Below are 23,167 nucleotides of genomic sequence, written 5' to 3'. Positions count from 1 at the left end.
ATTTATACACTGCTACTATGTTTAGCAGTATTCTAGAACTTTCGGTAAAACTCAAGGACTCTTAAATTACTATAAAATCCCCATATTTTCCGTACATAAACAAACCCTGTAGTAAAGTGCTTCCCTCACACTTTGTGCCTTTTCTCTGGTCTTCAAGTCGCGCGGAGTAGTTGTAGCTCGGGGGTACGGAACTAGCTTAGGGAAGCGAAATAGCGTTCACAATCGGCCAGACGTAACAGTGGGTATGAAAAGTGTATGCATTTGTATTATGAAGTAGTGAGGTTGAAATTAGGTGTATGTTTAAGTAGATCGTGGGGAAATAAATAATGTTAAATGTGTCTGTTTGGAGAAATAGCACAGGTTGGATGAATATTCAGGCCTTCTTTCCCATTGAGGGCAGTGGGATTTAGCGTTTTGTAAAACGCTCTGGTTACTCATCTCTCTCTTTATCCAAATAATTATATTTGAGTAAAAAATTGGGAGAAACATAATAAGTAACAAACGATTTCATAAAAGCAACTTACTCATTAACACATGTAGTATATTGAAATAGTCCTGGATCCCAATTAATATAAAATACATCAAAGAAATGACATAAAGAATCATAATCTATCCAAAATACACCATTATCAATTAATTGTGCAGATGATCTATCAAAATTCAGTTTAGCTTGCATAGTGGAAGTCCAATGTTGTGAATCACGTTCAGAGAAATTACCTTTCCAACGCATATGACTCCATGGATTTTTCAGTAAAAATAAACGATAACCCTTTTTTAAAGAGATTAGTATTTTGTTTTTTTTAAAAAAAAGTTTATGTTATGGAAAGGGAAACAAAACATACATAAATAGAATTACAAAATAGTTGATACAGTTATCACATGGATTTCAATAAAATAGTGATAACAATCACAATATTAAAATTTTTATCAGTGGAAAAAAGCGATCACATATCAAGGATCATTACAATTTGTAATATAACTACCCAGATGATTTGTCTAACAGTAAGGTTTTATTCGTTTCTATCGTTTTAAGAATGTGGGAAAATAAAAGGATCCTACCTACTTATTCAGAAAAACTACTGGAAATAATTGGATGAAAGCTAACTCAACTATCAGGTAGAGATTGACTTACGTGGCACCGAGTCACAATTTAATTGTTCCGACCAATAATACTACTACGCATTTGGTTAAATCGAAGCAGGTAAATTAGAGTTCGAACCTGGAACTAAGTAAATGTGGACAGAAAGCTCTCAGCCACTGCTTCACATTAGGCAGTCCGGCGCTTTAACCGGGTTGGTGGACACGGAGGGTTCACCTAGGGGAGTTGGAAAACCCTTATTCCAAACCAATGGTGCACATGGGCTCCAGTATCCTGATGGAACGAATGGCGAATGAACCTGTTGTTGGTCACCGGCTACCATGGGACTGCATCTCCTCACGATGCTCCACTGCCTTGTGGATCAGACCTTTAGGTCAAAGGCTCGGGGTGTGGCCCCCTGAGAAAACCACTTGTTTCGGTTTGGGCACCCGGGCAGTATCACAGCCCACACGCAAATGACATGAAATGACACACTACACTAACTACACTGCTCTCGTTCCAAATAGAAGAAAGACAATTTGCATTATCATTATTATTATTATTACTATTATTTACTACGTCGCTTTTTCACTCCCTTTATTCCCAATCTGTGTATCCTTCTTTTTCAACTTATGCGGTAGCTCACCCATGGTGGAAAGTTTGTCCTATCTAAACAATCTCCAGTCACTGTCTGGTTGAAAGTGAATGCTTCCACCGATTACGAATACTGAAGCAGTCTTTTTGAAACCACGTACGCCGTTCAAGCTGGCTTCCTTCAACGTTCGCACACTAATGCAGATCGGACAACAGATGGGGCTGGCTATGTCTTTAGAAAGTCTTAATGTTGATGTTTGTTGTCTATCCGAGACCCGTATTCAAGACTCTAGTGAAGTACTACAAATTCGCTCTCCATCTGTCGCTTTGAAAAGCTTGTTTCACGTGCGCTTATCCTGGGACTCTGTGGCATCTTCGTCCGGTCTTGCTGGCGTTGGTGTTGCACTAAGCGCTAGGGCTGAGGCAGCACTAATCGATTGGATCCCCATTAACAGTCGGTTATGTGCTGTTAGATTAGAAAGTTCCATCAAAGTGAGAAGAAACCGGCGTGAGAAACGGTGTCCTTTCGTCATCTCCGCCTATGCCCCGACAGATTGCAGCCCGGATGCAATCAAGGATGAGTTTTACCACCAGTTAACAGTTCTTCTCCAGAAAGCGCGTTCGACAGATATTGTAGTATTAGCCGGAGACTTGAATGCTCAGGTCGGGCGTCTAGGCACAGAAGAGAGTCGTCTAGGTGGCCGATGGGGACTTGTTGGTCGCAGGACAGATAACGGGGACCGTTTGCTGCAACTGTGCACAGATCACAACCTGTTTCTGGCCAGCACTAACTTCCGGCACAGTCATCGCCGGTGTGCCACCTGGCGTCCTCCCTCTGCATCTCAAGCCTGGACTCAGATTGATCACATCGCGATCAGCTACCGCTGGCGTGGTTGTGTACAAGACTGCCGCTCCTTTTGGAGTACCTATCTGGAGTCTGATCATGCCCTGGTCTGCGCCAATCTCACCTTACTTTTCAGTGGCCGAAGGATTGACCGCCATCAACGGACCGATGTTAGTAAACTGGCTGCAACTTCTGTTGCAAGTAAGTATCGAGCGAAGCTTGCTTCTAGGCTAGCTACCATCCCACCGAAAAGTATAGATGAGCATTGGTTGCATCTTCACGACGCCATGAAAATGGCGAGTAAAGCCGCTTGCGGTTTCGCGAGACGTCCCGCTTACAAGCACTGGGTTTCTTCTGGCTCCTTACAACTGATGGAAGCCCGTCGGTCTACTCCGGGTGACCGTGAGCATGACCACAAACGGAAACTGTTACGTAGTGAAATTGGGCAAAGCTTGCGTAAGGACCGAGAAGCCTGGTGGTCGGAGCGTGCTAATGAGATGGAAGCAGCAGCTGCATCTGGTAACTGCCGGAAGCTCTTCCAACTCATCCGAGCCACTGGCAGCAAGAAGTCTGGTGTGAGTGAAACAATCTACGAGGATGACAGGATGCCAATCACTAACATCTCTCGACGTCTTGGACGATGGGAGAAATTTTTCGAAGGGCAGTTCAACTGGCCTGCTGCTCAGGCAACATCAACCAGTTTGTCTTGCCCCCCATGGCCGGCGACGACTGATCCACCAAACGAGGCGGAAGTCCTCAAGGAACTCCAACTCTTGAAACGCTACAAATCACCGGGCCCAGATGACTTACCTCCGGCTCTTTTTAAAGACGGTGGTGACTTTCTGGCTAAGGAACTGACGGTGTTGTTTGCAAAGGTTTGGGAGCAAGAAAGTGTTCCAACATCATGGAATGAGTCAATAGTCGTCCCTATCTTTAAAAAGGGTTCACGTTGTTCCTGTAACAACTATCAGGGGATAAGTCTACTTCCGATTGCGTCCAAACTATTGGCTTCTGTCATTCTTCGTATGTTGTTTAAAACCCGAGAACGATTGACTCGCGAGGAGCAGGCTGGTTTTCGTTCTGGTCGAGGATGCATTGATCACATCTACACCCTCCGCCAAATGTTAGAACACCGTCATACTTATCGCAGGCCAACAATCGTAGTGTTTCTTGATATCAGGGCTGCCTTCGATTCGTTGGACAGGACTGTTCTCTGGGATTGTCTATTGAAGAAGGGTGTGCCTGAGAAGTTCATTAACATCTTAAAGGCCCTGTACACGAACACCTCAGGCAGAGTGAGGGCATACAACCACCTTTCTCCCTTGTTCCATTCGAGCAGTGGGGTTAGGCAAGGTTGCCCGATCTCACCATTCCTCTTCAACTTTGCCATCGATGACATCCTGGAAACAGCTCTGATGGATGTAAGTAATGGCGGTGTGGATATGTTGCCTGGAGAACGACTTCTCGACCTCGAGTATGCGGATGATATTGTCTTACTGTGCGATAATGCCCAAGGCATGCAATCCGCACTTAATCAGTTGACAGTGTCTGCAGGTACAGCATGTGCTTTGCACCCTCCAAGTGCAAAGTACTCCTACAAGACTGGCAGGATTCTCATCCTGTACTCACCCTAGATAGTGAGCAGATTGAAGTAGTTGAGAAGTTCGTGTATCTAGGTAGCAACATAAGTGCTGGTGGTGGCGTGAGTGATGAGATTGATGCACGTATAATGAAAGCCAGAGCGGCTTATGCCAATCTGGGCCATCTTTGGCGCCTTCGTGATGTTAGTCTGGCTGTAAAAGGTCGGATCTACAACGCGTCGGTGAGAGCAGTTTTGCTCTATGCTTGTGAAATCTGGCCTCTCCGAGTTGAGGATGTCAGACGACTCTCTGTGTTCGATCATCGTTGTCTCCGAAGGATTGCTGACATACAGTGGCAACACCATGTTAGTAATGCAGAGGTTCGGCATCGTGTGTTCGGGTGCAGAGACGATAATTCAATTGGTGTCACCATCTTGAAACACCGACTACGGTGGCTTGGACACAGTGGCTAGAGACGTTATCAGATATGGCTCAGAATAGAAGCCAGTGGCGAACCTGCTGTAACCTTCTTTTACTTTCTACATAAAGAGTGGTTCTAACTTTCTTAACTGAAAGAGTCTTCTGGTTGTACATTTCAGTCTGCCTTATCTTTTCATCCCTTCTCTTCCTACTTTCATTATTTTGTGTGGCGCATATGTATCTGGTGCCCTTTTGTACCAATATATATGTGTTTAAATAAATAAATAATAAAGGCAGTCATGACATGTTAAAAGCACTTTTTTTCTTTCGACCACTAACGTTCATCAACAAATAGGGCACGATTAGTATTGTGAAGACATTTTTGGGTAGTAGAACTAATTGACTTTTAATCATTGTATTGTTGACTTCAAAACTGGTTACCTCATTCAGTTTGGATACACCGGATAATACCACTAGATTTCGTCATTGGGAGAGTCCTCTCACTATTTCGAAAGGCTCTCATAAAGTCACGCATTTATGGCCTTTATCAAGGAAGACCTGCTTACCGCCTACACGTCGCGGTCTGTTTTCTACAAAGTGAGACAACTTGAAGAGAATGTCTCAACAACCATTTATACAGGATTACAAAAGCCATATTAGCATCGATCTTCCCTTTGACTAGTCAAATATGTAGTTCCACAACTCTCAATAAGAGGCCTCCTTCAGAGTTTATAAAGACAGTGATTTTTCAACTTGAATACCAATTTACAATCCTTGTTACTGCATTTATATAGTATCATATATTTATTTTAAAAAGCAAAACTTAGAATCTTTCCACAGACATGTTTGGATTTTCATCAGACAAACAGTTTTTCAGTCAACTAACAACTTTTTTATGAGAATTGTGAGTTTTTAATGTATGGGGATCATGAATAACAGAATTTATACATATAATGGCAGTGGCGTGAATGAAGTCACTTTCTATCGCACATTAGGTGTTGATTTTCAAAATTACACGGTAAATTCATTGGTCAATTTCGGATTATATCTTCTATGTTCAGTCTTGTACTTATTGATCACATTTGTCAGTTGTTTAGTTAGTTTCAACTGGCTATATTAATGTGCTGTGATGATTTGTGCTGATATATATTTGTATCAATTCTCTCATTGTTTATGATCGACTGGTTGACTAAGAATCGCTAAATTACAAGTCATTCATTAAACAATTACATCGGAATCGATCAAGTTTCATATCGCACTGAGTCAATCACATTTTGATATTACAAATAGAATATAAAATTGCAACAATTAAAAAAAAATACTCCGAAAATATGTGTCAGTTAGGGTCGAATAGTTGAAAGGAAAGGAATTCTTAAGACTATTTCATAAGTGATTATTAAGTACATTTTTATTGAGTATTATATTAAATGTCTGGATTGTGGTGTCTTCGTATTACTTTTATAGTACGTTTCCACTTCATTTATAAACTGTTATTGGATGTTTCACCATTCTTAAATTAACATTAATTAAATATGGGTTATCAGTTCATTCATGTTATAGCCAACTACAAAACTAAGTTCGGCCACAAATTATATAGAAACCCACAGGGTTTTTGAGCCAGGATATCAAAAACGACAATATTGACATAAAAGATAATTCTGCTTGTTGTTTCCATCTTTTGATTATCCATTCAGACTAGTAGGAGCTCGTGGACCGATAGGCATTTCTCAGTCATTATTTTATTAGTTTAACGGAATGTCATTGATCAGGCAGGCAAACATAAGTGGATTTCTATCATCAAATGAATTCGATAAAGTAGGCAATATACAGAATTGCATTTATAACCATGTCAAGTGATTAACACATACCTCTACCTCACGTATATCTAACATAGCATAAGCATGAGTTGGAACTAGACCAGACCGTTCACTTTCATCATCGGATAACTGTCCAGTTGCAATTGTAACTAAACAATGACCTTTATGAAATCGACTTAAAAGACGACGAAATTCTCTATCTTTATTAAAACTTGAAGAACTAGATCGAATGGAGATACGTTCAGGAATCCAACCAGTCAATGCATGCAGATCAATATTCTGTTGAATATCAAGAAAAATAAAAACAATCGGTAAATACATTTCGAATGAAGCTCACCATAAAAAACAAACGTATTTTTAAAGAGATGTGTATGAGCACAGGTGAAATGTATGATTATTTGAAGATCAAGTGTACCCATCGAACGAAATTTTGTTTTGTGTAAACATATTACACAAGATTTTCATAGATTGTATTACGAAATGACATTAGTTAACTGTTATAAACGGTAGGATACTTGTTATAACGCTAGGGTTTCTTGTTATAACAGTCCTTTCATTTTCTAGACGTATGTGGGACGCTAATTTACCTTAGACGAATATCTACACTAGATTCCCACCCAGTGTCTATTCTAGAGGACTTCAACACAACTCAGATCAAGAACACGAGATTAGCCTGACTAGAACGTCAATATATTTCCACACCAAAACCCGACAACAATGAACAGTCAATTAGTAACAGTCAATACATAATAATGATAGGGGAATATATAACACATATAACACCTGTCATCCTATCTAATGTCTGATTCGGCAAAACAACCAATCACTATCTTTCTCGCCCACACATCATTAACCGACTGTTGAATACCAGCAAGCATTTAATAGCATTTCCATCCTAGTGTGGGACATCCCGAAAGTGCCCAACGACGACTAAAAATCGGATCGGACCAAAGACTTAAAGGTCTTTCAGGTAGCGCTTGACCTTTAGGCCATTGAACTGGCAACGAACAGTGGATATATCTAACTTTAATCGACCTGCGAAATTGTATAACTATCTTCCAGTGCCATTGGTGGGGAATGGTCTAACACTCAACATGGTTAAACTCTATTGGTCATGTCTTTTCAGAACGTAAGTGACGAGAAAGAAGCACTACACAATTATAAATCATAGTTGTTAAAAATACAGAGAAAGATTTTATGAATAACGGAATCAAACGAAAACAAGGAACAGACTTATGTAAGGTATCAAAACCAACATTTTAAAACCTTATGTAAGGTAAGTAAATTGTTTTTGTTACGCGATGTCTGGTTACTACAACCAACTGTAGAAAACCGGATGCTTCTCTCATCGGGTGTGAAGCTACTACTTATTAAGGTGCAACCTACGGTTCGAACTCAGGACTTTCATATATCGTAATGAATGTATTATATTTCAGACTATTGAGTGTGAAATTCGATGGTTTATATTTTCAACTTAAATCAATCACAGAAATTTATTTATTTAATCACATAAATCCTGGTACGATAGGAAACCAAGAAAAAAGTGTCAAAGAAATGAAACGATAGTATGTGTGGAAAAAAAGAAGAGACGGGTAGTACTATCAAGAAAAAAATAAATTAATAATAATGAGCGACAGTCATTAATTAGTAATTTAGTCACTATAGACATGATCACATCAAAAGCATCACTAATTTTGTGCACTGAACGAATATAGAATACATACAAATATCATATTTTAAAGCAACAATGATAAGACAGAGTTGATATAAGAAATGTGATGAATTTGTGCCACACATTTCGAACAATCTGATCACACATACTTGTCAAGACATTTTACACGAAAACTAATGAAGGTCAACTATATCAAAGTTCGAACAAATATTAATTTTCACTATGGGGTTTTGGAAACTGTTGAATTTTATGAAAATCATGAACTGATCTGAGTTTGACAAATACCTAAAACCTAGAAAAATTAAGAGGCCTTTTTGTTCTAGTATAGTAATCCTCGAGAGTACGGATCCACGAACCTGCAACCGGGAATCAACCCCAAAAACTTCGGCCTCACAAGAGAATGCTTCCCTTTTGCTCCGTCTTGGATGGGCACCGCTGACGATTCTCATAACAGGATGAAATGGTCATCCAGTGCTTACAGGTTTTTATTCATCGTCTTATTTATATCGGTTCGTGATTTTAATAAACATAGGGTGATGATTGAAAATAAAGGAGGGGAAAAATTGATATCATATGAAAAGAATAGGAAATTATCACACCACTCTAGGCTGTAAAATTGTTAGGATATTCACAGGAATATCCCAAAAAATTATCTCGAACGTAAAGTGGTATGTTTTTAGACTCTTCACATATTTCACATATTATTTCTCGTTGGTTATTATTTACAGTTGTCCTAACTATGACTTTCACGTGTCGTTTTCCTACTGGTCAATCTTGAGTTGTCCTAATTATAACCTTTACGTGTCCTTCCTTTCCATTGGTTACTGTTAATAGTCATCTTAACTGTATAAATATGCCTTGTCTGTAAATCATTTTTTGACCTGCTTCTGACCCCATAAACAATTCTTATTCAACGGCTGTGTTCTGATTTATTGGAGTTGGGGAACAGTATTGGGGTCGAACTAGGATATCTGAATTTGGTCAATCGATAGAATTTCGTGTAGTCCTATCGCAATACGTAATATTTGGGCGATTTATATTAAAAAGGACTTAAGGTTTACCAGGAAAGACTCAAGTTTAAGACAAACTGTTTTCATACACATAAACGATGTTTGGATTTGCTAATACCCAAGGCCTTTGTAAACCCAGGAACTCGTCCTCAACAATTCCTATTTAACTTTCTAAAAGCTGATATTGACCGACTTTTACATCAGTTTGTAAACTTCAACGTGTAACCGTTTAATATCAGCGTTTCGGCTAGGGGCTTTGTATCTTTTCCAAAGCATCTGGAGTGCATATTCGTTGAATTTTGTCAGAGGCACTTTGCCACGCCCCACTTGTGGTGCAGCAGGCAGACACTGTGGAAATCTAGATATTGTCAAGTCTACGTTGGCTTTTTATAAACTGAACACTTTATAGTTCCATCCTCTCCGGCTGAAAAGTTTGTCTGAATAAGGAAGTAACTTAATATTTTCTTCGTCATAAGTAAGTACGATATCATTCTGTAAGCTATCGAGTCTGTCCAATAACATTGGCCACACAAATGGAATACTTTATAAGTGCTTTACACTACCCAACGTGGCATCTAAAAGGAGAATGGTAAACAACTGGTAGCTTAACACAATAGCACCTCATCAACTCTGGACACGTTGCACGACCGCATTTCATCCTTTAAAATAATCTACACGGTCAAACGGGTGAAATCAAACAGAAGTAAAATTAAAAAGTTGTGAACCGTTCAGGTGTAACCAATTTACTAATTTGATCCTGAAATCTGTGTGCGAAAGCAACATATACAAACAAATATTATATAGAATGAATTAGCAATTGAACATTACCGAATTTGATCCTGGGAAATCATATCCGCCCATCACTTTCATATAAGCTTTTTCTAATAAAGATACCCATAATTCATTTTGATTATTTGAATAACAACATAGCAGTTTTCCATCCTTTCCCATAGGCAAAAAGTCATCTATAATTACCTAAATCAGTTAGGCACATATATATTGCAAAATTGACTAAGATTATTCATGTATACAAGGGTTATATTTAAAAAAACGATTAGGTTGAAAAATTATTTATCATTTATCGACCAATTACAGATTTATGTACTTGGCTTTGAATCATACTGTTTATATAAGGGGAAGTGAAACTACTTATTACCTAGTTGCTCAAACAGAAGTGATGTGTATTGCTCAAACTTGGAATCTACTGGTTTAAATCCAAACAATTCAGTCCGATAACGGAACACATCAAGCAGTAGCGCAGCAGTATGGCTTATGTAAATAAAATCATACGATACTGTTGTACATCAAAATAAGAATTTATGATCTATCAAAACCACGCCGAAAGTTGAAAAGAACAGAGGATAAAGGTGAATGAACGATTAGTCATAAGAGAATAGTAAGACATACGGAAGTAGTTCATGAGTCCACTGGAAATTTACAATAAGGAGAATATAGAAATACAATAATACAGTAATTTGATAATTAGACAATAAAAATACTAGTAATCCATAAAACAGTTCTAAAAGTCCTGATGCCCTCAATATATGTCACGTTATAACAGACCGATTACATCACCAAGTCGTATAATGTTTATCAGGACAGTAAATCATAAAATCGCCAAGTTGACAAATACATTAAAATTATGAACTGTCAACTTAATTGCATACTAAAAGAATATATGTACGTCATTTAAGCGAGAATTTTCACAAACTAATATAAATATTGGGATAGTACACACCAATAGTACTGAGAGTTTAGTGCATATAAATTAATTTTCAACATTTACATTGAATTATGTATTCACAAAGTAGGTGTTACGGTTGGAAAACTGGTAACAATACATTAAGGAGTGTTTTTCTATCCTTTGAAACACAAATTGACTTAGAAAGGTTTTTTTAATGCTGTATTTTTGTACAGCATTTGAGCAGACGTTGAAAATAACAATATAGTCGATACATAAAGTGTTTGGATACTTATTTACGAGGTAATTACAACCATCGACAAAATTTCACTCCCTCCTGTATTGTACTGTTGATAAAAAGGATAGTGATGCGTAAATATGCTCGTGATATATAATTACATTATAACAGAAAAATAAACGATGGCTTGTTATTCAGATGATTGTAGACATGGCTAAGATGGTGTTGCAGTTGAAGAGGATGGACGTGACGGGTATTCATTTCGATAACTTCACGTAGTTGTATTATGGAAGCTTAGACAGGCATACGCTTATGTGCCACACTTTACATTGAATATGACTGACTAACTCCCAAAGTAATATCCAACGTCCATTCCACGGGGGATCGACGCCTATTTACTACGATCTACACTTTCTTTTCCTTCATTTTTTGAAATTGTATAATCTCTTTTAGTTTTCTGATTTTAGTTATGGGAACGTGGATGGACAAACATTTTTACTAGATTCTACGTTGCTAATAGTTAGCTCATGTAATCAGTGAGATCATATCTATTGAGATATCTGATAGTATAGATACTTGGGACAAGTTTTAAACAGCCCAAGCTCATATAAACATGAACTGGGGGCCTCAAAAAAATTAAAAAAAGGCAAAGTAAGGTTCAACAACCAAAACATGAACAGACTTTCTACTTGAGTTTTCTACATTTCAATAATATAAAAGCTAGAAGACCAATATCGTTGATAATTAGAGAAAAAAAGTTAGACACGGTAGAAAAATATAAAACTTTGTAAACAATTCACTAAGATAAATCATTTTGCATTGCTAACAATTTAAACCTCATGTAGTTGTATGCAAGTATTATTTCATAGATTTGTTTGCTGTTGACCTACCTCCAGTAACATAAAGGTAGAGAGGTCGATTAAAGAATTATTATTTAATATTTTACATTACAGACAAATCTTAGACAACCATTGAGAACTAGGTATCACTGAGAAGCTGTTTCATGTTAGTATTGCACTGAACAGTAGTGTGCATCGACGACACTAGCGAGGGTCAAACCTAGGATCTTCAGGTTTCACGATGAGCGCCTAACCTTCAAACCACTGATTGGGTATCCAATGATTTTGTTTTCTAATCACAGTTAGTTGATGATATTTTGTGATTACTATCCATTCCTGTTAATGATATTTGTTTCACACCTGACATGATTTAACTAAGGGCAGTTAGTGATGTAAACTATGTGATCTATAGAAACTGTTTAATTTCAAGTTATTTCTCATCATGGATTGAGATACGTTGAAACAACTACTGGGAATCAAGAAAAATACTCCATTTCAAAGCAGTTAAAAACCAAAATATTCACTTTTAATTAATAACATACCTTTCGTGGAACTCCATTGAAATTTAAACGAACCATGTATTTTCCACATGGATTATAAATAGCTTCACCATTTATGCCTTGAGGATATATAACACTGCAAAATAAGTCGTTTTATTTTTTTATTTAAAAGCAAAATCAATGAAAATAATCGTAACATGAATGATAATTGAATTGATAAGTTGAAGATAGTTGAAATTGGAAAGTTTTTGTAGTCATTTTGAATAACATTACTAGTGCTTAGTTTCCTACTAATAGAAGTTGGTCACAGAACAACAATAAATTTATTTATTTATTTATTTAAACACATAAATATTGGTACAAGCAAGCACCAAATAAATATGCGCCTCACAAATCTCATTCGATTTGTGTGAGGGCTGTGATACTGTCCAGGTGCCCAGACTGAGGCAGGTGGTTTTCTCAGGGGGCCACACCCGGAGCCTTTGACCTAAAGGTCTAGTCCACAAGGCAGTGGAGCATCGTGAGGAGATGCAGTCCCATGGTAGCCGGTGACCAACAACAGGTTCATTCGCCATTCGTTCCATCAGGATACTGGAGCCCATGTGCACCATTGGTTTGGAATCAGGGTTTTCCAGCTCCCCTAGGTGGATGCTTCATATCCACCGACCCGGTTAAAGCTCCGGACATTCGCTTTTCGTCCTCTCACTTTCGTAAACAACAGTAATGTCACTAGAAGGCAGTGAGTAGGACTTCCCTTGCAGAGGCTATATATTCGCTTGGCCATGTGAGAGCATTTCGAGAGGAAGAGCGGACTCTCCCCACTCTCGGCCGTACCAGGGCATTTGGGGGCGAACAACAATAAAAACTCGTTACAGTTGAATTATCCAGTTCGAATGCTTTAACTATTGAGACACCACTTTATAACTTTGGGATAATTTTTATAGTCATAATTTTGACCTTATTACTGAGTGTCATAAATTTCTTAGTTGTGTGTAACCTATTGAAATTTATGCTTTCATCCTGTACTTCTATAACGATCCACCGTGTCCTATTTATGTACATACACTTAGTGAATTAGCTATGAGATTGTTAGTGACAACTAGAAAACCAGATGAATAGGTGCACAAATCATTGGTAAATATATAATTGTCCATCTGATATGTACAACGGCATATAGTCTGAGACCTTAGCTAGGAGGATAATTTGTTGCCTCCAGTAGAGCTTATCATTTATGATTAGTTACCCACTATTTAACCCTGAGATGATATTATTAAAAACAATATATTTGTAATATACTACTGAGTAAGAAAATTACGTTTCTACATTTTCTGACATTTCGTCACTTCTTCAGGGAATAAATAAACAAATTAAATATTTTATGTACATGTCCAGGCACCATAATTTGGAGATCACGATTACTCCTCTCCATGTATGTGTGGCCACACATTTAAATTGATAAACATGATCGGATGTGACACAATCGTTTTTTAAGTTTTTGGTGAAGCGTGTACCATAGATGGATGGAAGGATCACGATCTAGTATAGCAGAAAAAGCCTGTCTACATCACCTTAACATTTTGAGGCGATTCAAATAGCCTTTTATTGAAACAAAAGCTTAAATAGGTTATTAACAACACGTGTTACACAAAAAAGGCCATTGTCAAAGAAAAAACAAGGTCCATGAATCCCTAACAACTTAAAAGACATGAAAAAGACTGCGTCACATCCAACTGTGTTTATTAATCTGAAGGTGTGACCACATACGCATAGAGAGAAGTAATCGTGATCTCCAAATTAAGTTGTCTGAACATGTACCTAAATAGTTGCAAAAACAAATAAAATCAAACGACCTAATAAGAGTAGATGATAAACATCCAACATCTATCACCAAACACAGTTGAAATAGGTCATAAGATTGATCTTAACATGGCTTTCGTGTTGTACAAAAGAGTAAAAGGGCGTATACTACGGTTAATTGAAGCCTTACTAATACGAAGATCCAAAAAACCCCTTTATGTATTCAAAAACAGTTTGTTAGCACCTTAAACTTACCCTGGTAATACTATCCAGGTTTCAAATTGTTTTTCATATTATTTCCTTTATTATTCTGGTCTCCTCTTACCCTCCATCTCTAGTCTATTTGACCTTTTATGTTTATATATAAATGTTCTTAACAAGTATATGTGTGATCAGATTGTTCGAAATGTATTGCGCTAACATACCACATAGTTCTGATAATCTTCGTCTTCTTATTACACTAACCGAATTAAATCTTACAAAGGAAGAATATTGGTGTGATCAATCAGAAACCCAGTAAACAGCTAAACTACACGACAAAAACAAATCTAAATACATTTGTGAGTCCTTATTTAATTGTAATCGACTACAGAGTTTGCGAATTACTCACTGCCTTCTCGTGGCGGGGGCGTTGTTCACAAAAGTGAGAGGACGAAAAGCGAATGTCCGGAGCTTTAACCGGGTCGGTGGATATGAAGCATCCACCTAGGGGAGTTGGAAAACCCTGATTCCAAACCAATGGTGCACATGGGCTCCAGGATCCTGAAGGAACAAATGGCGTATGAACCAACTGTTGGTCACCGGCTACCATGTGACTGCATCTCCTTACGATGCTCCACTGCCTTGTGGACTAGACCTTTAGGTCAAAGGCTCCGGGTGTGGCCCCCTGAGAAAACCACCTGCCTCAGTCTGGGCACCTGGACAGTATCACAGCCCTCACACAAATCGAATGAGATTTGTGAGGCGCATATTTATCTGGTGCTTGTACCAATATTTATGTTTAAATAAAATAAAAATAAATTACGTTTCAACTTTATCTAAGGGCGTTAGTTGATATCTCAAAACAAGTGCCAATCTTTCAACTGAGATTTCAACCCGGCACACAAATGAACAGTATGAACAAGTTGGAAGAAAAGTTAGTTTCGTATATTTCATTGTGTTATAACGTTGAAGATGATTAAACCGTATGAACTCAATCAATCAAAATCGGACCATCTGATCAATAATTCAATCACAATAAAAACGATAATACAAAGTAGCGACAGGTGAAGAAACCAACTGAAAATGTTGACAACACAAAACAGCTTATTATATAAATGATGCATAAAAGTACGACTGCCTGTCTATCTACACTCACTAGCCAGTCGTGACTTGCTTTCGTTGAACGCATCAGATGGTATGTCATTCTAGTGATTTTTAGAGTTCAAAAAAAGACAAGATACAATGGTAAAATACGAATAATTCAGAACAAATAGCTTTTTTAGTGAATAGTCAAGTAATATCTTACTTTGTAATGAGCTTTTTTTTAAAACGTCGTTCATATTGAGCAGCGATCGCCATCGATGCAACAAATGAACAATCAGTAACTACAGTTTGGCATATAGAAAAGCATGATATTGCCAAAATCATTTTTGGTCCACTAATGTAATCAGAAGGACGTACCCAACGACTAAGTAAAGATCTCTGTTTATTTGATAGTGCTAAAAGTCCATCTTTATCACTTTGAAAAGTAACAACAGAAGTAGGAAATGAAGAAAAAACCTTGTTGATTTTAAATAAAATCTTAAAAATGAAATGTGACGTTCTGTAACAAACAAAACTGAGAACGATGAAAACAACATAAACTGATTCTAGAAGTGAAAACATGAAAACTTATTCCCACATAACAAGAACGATACATGGGGAAGGACAAAGTTAGGGTACATCTCGTGTTTAATGACAAATATACAGGTTTGCAATAAGCTTGTGTATTATGCTTTCAGAGATTGTGACAGTTGAATATACTATATGAATGCCTAAACCATAGTGTGGTGGTTGATGGTTAAGGGATTTGAATTTCAACTACTAGGTTAATTTTGAACCATACTACACATAATTTAGATTGAGTAGCCAGGTTGTATCGCTATCCCTCATACACAATGGGTTGCTTAAAGTTGAGTAAATAAGAAATAGAAATGTGTTCTGGATCGAAACCCTGGTTGTTAAGAAATAAACAATCGGATAAGTGACAATAAAACTACTACAGTTAATTGATACATTTAGACGTCGTGATGAAATACCTGTCAAATAGATGTTACTAAATAGTCAAGTAATAAAAGTCGCTAGAGGATAAAGACAGAATTTTCCAGCAAATAGTTGAAGTAATCTTCAAATTTCGCAAACTGATTAGTGCCCTTTATTATGATTGAATTAAGTTCAGACATTCCAGAAAAAATATCATATACCAACAGCAATTTTCGTTTCAAATGTAATACATTGTTTCTAGTTGGCCATTTTTAATGTCAGGTGACTAAAGATAATCGAGCTTTTATTATGAAATAATGAGGATCTGTAGCTCAGTTGTATGCTTCTGGTTGTATTGTGTTCTCTGGATGAGCTAAGTGGTTTAACGGTGTCGTGGTATGAAAGAAATCTGCAAAGAGCTGGCTTCCATTGGACCTTCACGACTACCTGGCTGGGGTCCAAGAGATGATGCAATACAGTGGCTAGAGACGTTACCAGATATGGATTAGAATAGAAGCCAGTGGCGATCCTGCTGTAACTTTTTACTTTCTTCATAAAGAGTGGTCATAACTTCCTTAACTGAAAGAGTTCTTCTGGTTGTACATTTCAGTTTCCCCCATGATTACTCTTACTATTTTATGTATGCATCCTACCCCTTTTCATTCAAAAACGAAATCACAGATTACCAAAACATTAAAGATGCGTGCGCATAGATGGAGGAACCCGAAAGGAGATGAAACAGAAATGTTTTTTAGCTAACAGTAATTTCAAACAGAAATTGTACTCACACCAATCAGATTCTTTACAAACCACATTGTTAGATCGATTTAATAGTGGTTAGTGTAGAAATGAATGTACGGGAATTTTTTGAGTAGACGCTATTGCACCGTAAACCAAACTGCCAACTATATGGATGCGCTTACTAATTATTTGAAATGAAAAGGGGATTACAGCCATTTACGAGAAATTCGCTTACAATCTAAATGTAAGTAATAAGGACGAAAATAAATTCAGACAAAAGATTTGTTAACTTTAATACTTATTAGCTAAGCACCAAATATTGTATCTATTTCACTTAGAAGTATGAATGAATATGAAATAACCAAGGGGGAGATCGGTTAACTAATACACTATTATTGTCTTTAGGTTTAACTGGTTTTTAGTGTAAATTTTCTTTGGATCTGTGACAACTTGAGCTAATATGCTGCTGTATACGGCCCTGAAATTATTTAACAATTACACAACATTCAAACAAGATCCATGCTATATATCAAACTAAATATTTAAAGCTCAGTATAAAGTATGGTTAACTATGAACATATAGAGCATAAATCAAATGTAAATCAAGAAAACTCGTTTGTAGACATGGACCCTGACTTACACGAAAGGATTAGCAAACGAAAATCGTTCTTGTAGGTCAAGTGCGTCAAGAAATGGTAAATACTCACGACCATTTATAACGGATGTGGATTTCAATACCTCCAGTTCTTCGACAGTAAAACCACCAGGATCTATAAAATAGAACGAGAGATTGGTTGATACCAAGTTTGAATATGATAAAATTTATGGAATATGTAGTTTTATATCTTAATTTGGTTGAGACAGACTTTTGATCGTTTTTTTCAGCGGCAACTAATTGCACTGAAGGCCTGAATAATGTACAGGCTCCTGGTGGAAATGAAGAATCAAGACTTACGAAACAAGATGGGTGACCATATCACAGACTAGCTATACCATCATTATAAAGTGTGAAACCTTCTAAGCAGAAAAAAAGCGATAATGAGATAACACAATTTCATCGCTTGCATAACACGGTTCTTAATCAAAAGAACGACTGTTAGTTTTTTATCCACGTGGAATTCCACAGAAAAAATTACACATAAAAAGGTGAAAATGTGAAGATATTTACATCGACAAGTCAATAAGTAAAAATATGAGCTATGCATTATTTGGAAAAGCTTTCCATTGCGCTGAATTTACGTAAATGTCTTAAAAATTCTTGGCGTCTTATGGTCTACAAATTAAAAGATTATTTTAAGTAACAACCACTAAAGTTATCTTATGGTTAGTTCAATCACAAGTTATTTGCTCACGAGAATCCACTGAGATTTCGTTAGTGACGCTATATAGTCACTCTAGATACAAAGTTAATTGGTATAATCAATGACAAAAAGACAATTGTGTAACCATTGAATTAGATCGGGAATTTCATAATTTTTCCATTTGGTCAGCTATAATTGCTTCGTCAAGTACTGATTTTAAATGTATTACTGAAAATAATGGCTACTTATAGGCGAGAATAGTAACAAACTAACAAAATTTAAAAAACCAACCTCCTTTGAAAGACGAAGACACATTGGATTGGGGAAAACCGTAGGATTTCTTAGATACTCCTGTCATTTGTGGCGTTAAACTACCACATGAAGAACGGGAATCAGAGCAAGGAGGCTGTGTTCTTTGGACATATGCCTTTAGTCCTTCTGCCCTGGAAAGCTAAAATTAATTGAATAATATTTCAATACCGATTTAAACCCTCTTTGGAAAAGTATTCGATCTTTTCAAGTAAAGAGGGATCCTGGACTTCGCGTTTCTATGTACATTTAATTAACTAATATCCAAAAAATTTACTATGGATAACATTAACTCTACAGCCAATGTGTAGAGATCAAAAGCCTTGTGGAAGTTTCCTTTTTCATCTTCCGTAGTACCATCATTCAGTAAGAACATAGCCCTTGAGAAATCAGCCTGATGCATTAAATTAATCACAAATGTAATCAGACTTTGCTTTTAGAAATACGAGCGTTCGGTATGGGAGTGTTTTGCACCACAGTTCTTGATTTGAGTTCTTTCACTTTCTTGTTGTATTCCTGAGCTAATTCTAATAAACCTTCAGTTTTTGAGCCTGCCTCCAAAGAATTCAAGAGTGCTTGAGCAGCTTCCTAAAAGTGTTAACGATTTAATCAGCTATCTACAGTATAGTAAAATGCGGCAGATCTGAATTGCTTCCGAGACTCTTCCGACACTGCAAGTCTTTTGAACCAATCGGCATCTTTCTCCAACTCATGAGGATCAGCCATTGACTAATCCAATCACCCGATAGAATACTTCCTTTAATCAAAACACGCAAGTGTTCACCACTAGACAAATTACCTAAAAGAAAATTCGAAGAATAATAGGAAGTTTGAAGAGTTGTTGTGGATGCGAAATCGAATACAACGTATATGGAAGAAAATTTATTTTGAAATTTACGTATTAATTTACGGCGGTTCTAGTTTAGTGAGTTCTGTTCAATGACTTTCAGTCGCAATAATTTACTCAGTATTAAATTAGTTATTTGATGTTTAATGGACTGTTCTTGGAGTAATCGATTTATTGTAACCTTGTGTTCAGTGACAATTGTTCAATTAATAAGATTCTGTGACCGATAAACATAGCTTAATAGATATATAAGCGAACTCTAGTAGAGTTCGATTTTCCGAGGTCTCTACCAAGAAAAGCTTCCATACAAACTCGGACTTCTAATTAAAGTCGGTGGGCAGTTATGAAAATAGATGTCTCGTTTATCGTACTGAAGTCAAAATTGTCAATAATCAGCTTAGTGAACAAGCGTATCAAAGATACACAGGATTCTGATAGAGCAATGAGACTAATTGTTCTAAATAAGTAGGACTATTAGGCAACATAATCACAAGATACTGAAGATTAGTAGGATTCTAGACATGTCTAACAGACTGACGACATCAAGGTATTAAGTTCAATATCCACAAATATTTTAAATTCACGTTATAATAAACTTGAGAGCTAACGACCATGGCAGGAGAAAGAGCTCCATGATATCTGTATTAAGAATGACTGGTTACACCCAAGATTAGCTTTTAGAAGTCTTGCAGTAAAGTTATTCTGGAAGAAGAGTAATCAGTGTTTTATGTATGCTTGTATAATTTCCAGAGCTCAAGTCAAAACTATGTCTGTTGTACCTGAGCGCAGGACGTAGGGTACTAAGTTAAGACACTGGATTCAAATACAGTATTGCAGACTTTTACAATCCGGCTTCATTGCAAATCAAACCTCCAAATGCATAAGGAAAAGTCAACTAATGTTGTCTGATGAAAGGTGACCATATTGTGTTGGCTTTTAGGACTGAGATTCATGAATTGGTTTTGACTCTCGACACTGAATACGTGACCGAATTGTCCTAGCATTCTAGGAGTGAAGACAAAGTGTTGATGGGAACAGGAGCAAGTTTTATAATGATATCCAAGGAAAAAATACTAATGTTTATCTGATGAACAACTTTATACGGGATTTCCACAATTCCCCACTGATTGTTGGGTGGATCGACAGGTTTTTATGTAAAATATCCTTAATATATGATCCAAATGCCACGTTCAGAAATAGACACTAAAACCACCCAATTTCCCTATTTTGGGGTTTCCACCAAAGTTCAATGGTCTTCCCCAAAGTTTGAGAATTCCCCCAGATCTGGGGAAATTTTGGAGCTTTTGTGCTATTTTCCCAAGAGTTTCTATAGCAGTTTCCCCAAAATAGGGAGATTGGGCATAAAAATAGGGAGATTGGGCATAAATGCTGGGATGTGATTTTTTGAAAAATAAAAAAATTAATGATTCCATAATATTCCTGTTCATAATAACTGATATGTTTGATGATTATAAGCATAAAACTGCTGAAAACTCACAAAAGTGGGACCAGTAACATAAATAGGTGTTGCTTACAGTCTGAAGTACATTTTTGATTGTGACATGGTCTTACGAAACAAAACTTAAACATTACTTGTTACATGTACGTGATTAGTGTCACAAAACGCTAATATGTATATTATAAACCACATAAATTTACTAAGTGATATAAAAACATTTTCAACTACGGGTTGGAACAATCAACATTCATCACCCATCAAGATGAGGATTTTACCTGGTATGACTTACAGTTGTTCCTGCTTCTCCTAAATTCTATATTGTATTTTTTTTAAGGAAGTAACTAATCTGGATTAAATGGCGCTCCCTGAAAATTTAACAACATAATTTACGAACAACGCGACCTCAAGCGGTTGTGAATATCCTGTGTAGATAGGCTTAACAAACCTATTTTGTAAATAGTTTTTGATGTCATTTACATTTATTTTTGTCAATTTTCACAATCTGTACATTTATCGCAAAACGATTGCATTTGTTGTTTAAGTGTGTGACCTTGATTTGAATTCTTGAGAATGCCATTCGGTCGAAAAAACGCTGCTCAGACATTTCAGAGATTCATGAACGAGGTCGCAAAAGGTTAATACTTTATATTTGTTTATATCGACAATGTTTTGATCGCTAGCTTATTCACGGAAGAACATGTACAGAATTTACACACTCTTCAATCGTTTCAAAAGTTATGGAGTTATGATTAACCCTTTAAGATGCATATTTGGCGTCTCAGCTCTGGAGTTTCTGGGACATCACATTGACTCTCAAGGAATAAAACCACTACAAGAAAAATTGGAAGCCATCGTCAATTACCCTGAACCTTAGTCCGTAAAAGCATTACGTCGATTTCTTGGGATGTGCAATTTTTGTGGACGTCTCCTCGCTAACTGCGTTGATACGTTACAACCCTTGACAGATTTGTTAAACACAGATAAAACAGTAGCGATGCCCAAGAAAGAGGATGCCTTGACGATACCTCCTGATGCCAGAACGGCTTTCGGCAAAGCAAAATCCATGATATCTAACGCTACCATGTCACAACACCTAAAAAACCAATCCTACGACTCACTTAATCGTCTGCACCGATGCATCTTAGAAAGCTGTAGGGGAAGTATTGCAACAGCATGTAAGCGACAAGATTACACCTATAGCGTTCTTCTCTAAACGACTATCGCCAACCCAAGAGCGTTATAGCACATTCGGACGCGAGCTACTAACCATGTATTTAGCAGGAAAGCATTTCAACTTTCGATTACGAGGACGGGATTTCACTATAATGACTAGTCATAAACCTTTGTGCTACTCTCTCAACACTTCGCACGACAGACACTCAACACGCGAAGCAAAACCACTGGGCTTCATTTCACAATTCATTACAGATATCTAGTTCATCAAAGGATACTCCAACATAGTCGCAGTCGCCTTATCTAGGAAGGATATCAACATGCTGGTTCACAAACTTGACATCAGTCTCGAAACTATAGCAAAATTGCAAGTAGACGATGCAGATCTGAAAACCTGCAAAGAAAAGCCTAACTTGAGTCTCAAGCCTGTACCTATTCCTTCCTCAGACTCATCTATCATTTGCGACATTTCAACTGGTAATAACCGCCCCTTTGTACCAAAAGCTTGTCGGTGACAAATATTCCAACAGTTACACGAACTTTCACATCCGGGAATCCTAGCCATCACAAAACTCACCACGGAACGTTTCGTCTGGCCTAAAATTACCTCGGATATAAAGCAATGGGCATGAAGCTGCATACAGTGTGAACGCAGCAAAGTTCAAAGACACACACCCACTACCTGACAAACGCTTTCAGTATAATCATTAAGACATAGTTGGTCCGCTGCCACCATCAAACTCCTATACTCACATTCTTACAGCCGTGGACACGTTCTCGAGATGAGCGATAGCAAATCTATCAAAGACACATCCGCAGAAACAGTCGCATCCAGTTTCCTTGACCATTGGATATCAAACTACGGAGTACCTCCTGTCATTACCACAGATCGTGGTCCTCAGTTGCAATCCATTCTATTTCAGCAGTTTACTAGACTTCTGGGTGTGCACTACATCAAAACAACAGCTTATCATCCAATAGCTAATAGCCTGTTCGAGAGATTTCACCACCGATTGAAAAGCTCACTGATGGCACAAGCTGACA

The 23,167-nt window shown here is 37.3% G+C and overlaps 1 protein-coding gene across 2 annotated transcripts in view; it reads right to left on the bottom strand.

Annotated features, from left to right (window-relative positions):
• Smp_083530.1 (calpain-7 (C02 family)) overlaps positions 1-23,167 on the bottom strand; it is a gene marked incomplete at both ends in the record, with an annotated part of 55,041 nt that overhangs the window by 14,324 nt on the left and 17,550 nt on the right. For both annotated transcript variants that reach the window (XM_018790751.1, XM_018790752.1), the window contains 10 exons: positions 525-769; positions 6,385-6,612; positions 9,844-9,990; positions 12,316-12,409; positions 15,578-15,790; positions 17,675-17,804; positions 18,627-18,778; positions 18,816-18,883; positions 18,922-19,038; positions 19,074-19,232. In XM_018790751.1, coding sequence (XP_018645992.1) covers positions 525-769; positions 6,385-6,612; positions 9,844-9,990; positions 12,316-12,409; positions 15,578-15,790; positions 17,675-17,804; positions 18,627-18,778; positions 18,816-18,883; positions 18,922-19,038; positions 19,074-19,232 — 1,553 coding nt within the window. The remainder of the gene's footprint in view (positions 1-524; positions 770-6,384; positions 6,613-9,843; positions 9,991-12,315; positions 12,410-15,577; positions 15,791-17,674; positions 17,805-18,626; positions 18,779-18,815; positions 18,884-18,921; positions 19,039-19,073; positions 19,233-23,167) is intronic.

Source organism: Schistosoma mansoni (genome assembly GCF_000237925.1).
Source record: "Schistosoma mansoni, WGS project CABG00000000 data, supercontig 0037, strain Puerto Rico, whole genome shotgun sequence".
NCBI lineage: Eukaryota > Metazoa > Platyhelminthes > Trematoda > Strigeidida > Schistosomatidae > Schistosoma > Schistosoma mansoni.
The sequence above is the reverse complement of the archived record's forward strand: the minus strand, read 5'-3'. Positions and strand labels throughout refer to the sequence as shown.